At 38.5% G+C, this 798-nt stretch overlaps 1 protein-coding gene across 1 annotated transcript; it reads right to left on the bottom strand. All coding sequences in view use genetic code 11, as the record gives it.

The window, feature by feature from the left end:
* Nucleotides 1–45: 45 nt before the first annotated feature.
* On the bottom strand, nucleotides 46–452 carry EGR_11305 (hypothetical protein; the record flags this gene model as incomplete). Its single annotated transcript, XM_024500546.1, has 2 exons — nucleotides 46–309; nucleotides 354–452. The coding sequence occupies 2 exons, from the start codon at nucleotides 450–452 to the stop codon at nucleotides 46–48; spliced, it is 363 nt and encodes a 120-aa protein (XP_024345040.1).
* Between the last annotated feature and the right edge of the window lie 346 nt (nucleotides 453–798).

Below are 798 nucleotides of genomic sequence, written 5' to 3'. Positions count from 1 at the left end.
TATTTTTCTTACTTTGCGATGGATTGTTTCCACCTGGTGCACCTTCTAAAAGCGTTCAGTAATGTAAGGTGTGACCTGATTGTAATTAGCTGCAACGTTTACGCTAAACACTTCATAACCTAAAATGGCTAGCACAAAAAACTCGGGCCATGTTGCATTTTTCACAATTCGCAAATTACAAAAGCAAAATTGAAATTTAGACGGCAACACTAAAACACGTGTTGGTATTTTAAAGTAATACTGTAAGTTGAATGCACTTTGATCGCTGGTCTCCGAATGAAATCCACCTCTAAAAATAAAAGAAGCGTCCTTTGAATAAATTATAGCTTCAATTTGGCTCAGCGCCAGTCCACTTTTTGAGAAGGCACAATCCTGATAGTTTCAGGAGGCAATTCCAATTTGCAGGAATTAATGGGGGTAAGCATTTCTAAATTTGAAATTTCCAAATGCATTTGTAGAAATCTTGATTTTTGAAGTTGGTCTTAACAACTTGATTAATACATGCGAATCATTTTTCACGTTATGTGCTTGACTTTACAAACTGCTGTCATTGTCAGGTATTTCAGCATTTCGCGTGGTTGGGTGGCCTTAAGCATTGCACTTATTGTGCTTTTGAACAACCAGCCACCTCAAGTGGGTGGTGAATTTCTGTTACACGTAATGAATACGGAATGCCTCACTTGCTCTCTTTCCAACTTTACCTTGTCCGTCTCTAACCTTACCTTCTGTCGTTTTTTTTAGTGACTTCTACCCATCGCGGGTCTTGCCTACTTCCTCATCGTTCATGTTTTATCGTTT

This window comes from Echinococcus granulosus (genome assembly GCF_000524195.1).
Source record: "Echinococcus granulosus chromosome Unknown EG_S00809, whole genome shotgun sequence".
NCBI lineage: Eukaryota > Metazoa > Platyhelminthes > Cestoda > Cyclophyllidea > Taeniidae > Echinococcus > Echinococcus granulosus.
This window is presented reverse-complemented; position numbering and strand designations above follow the sequence as displayed.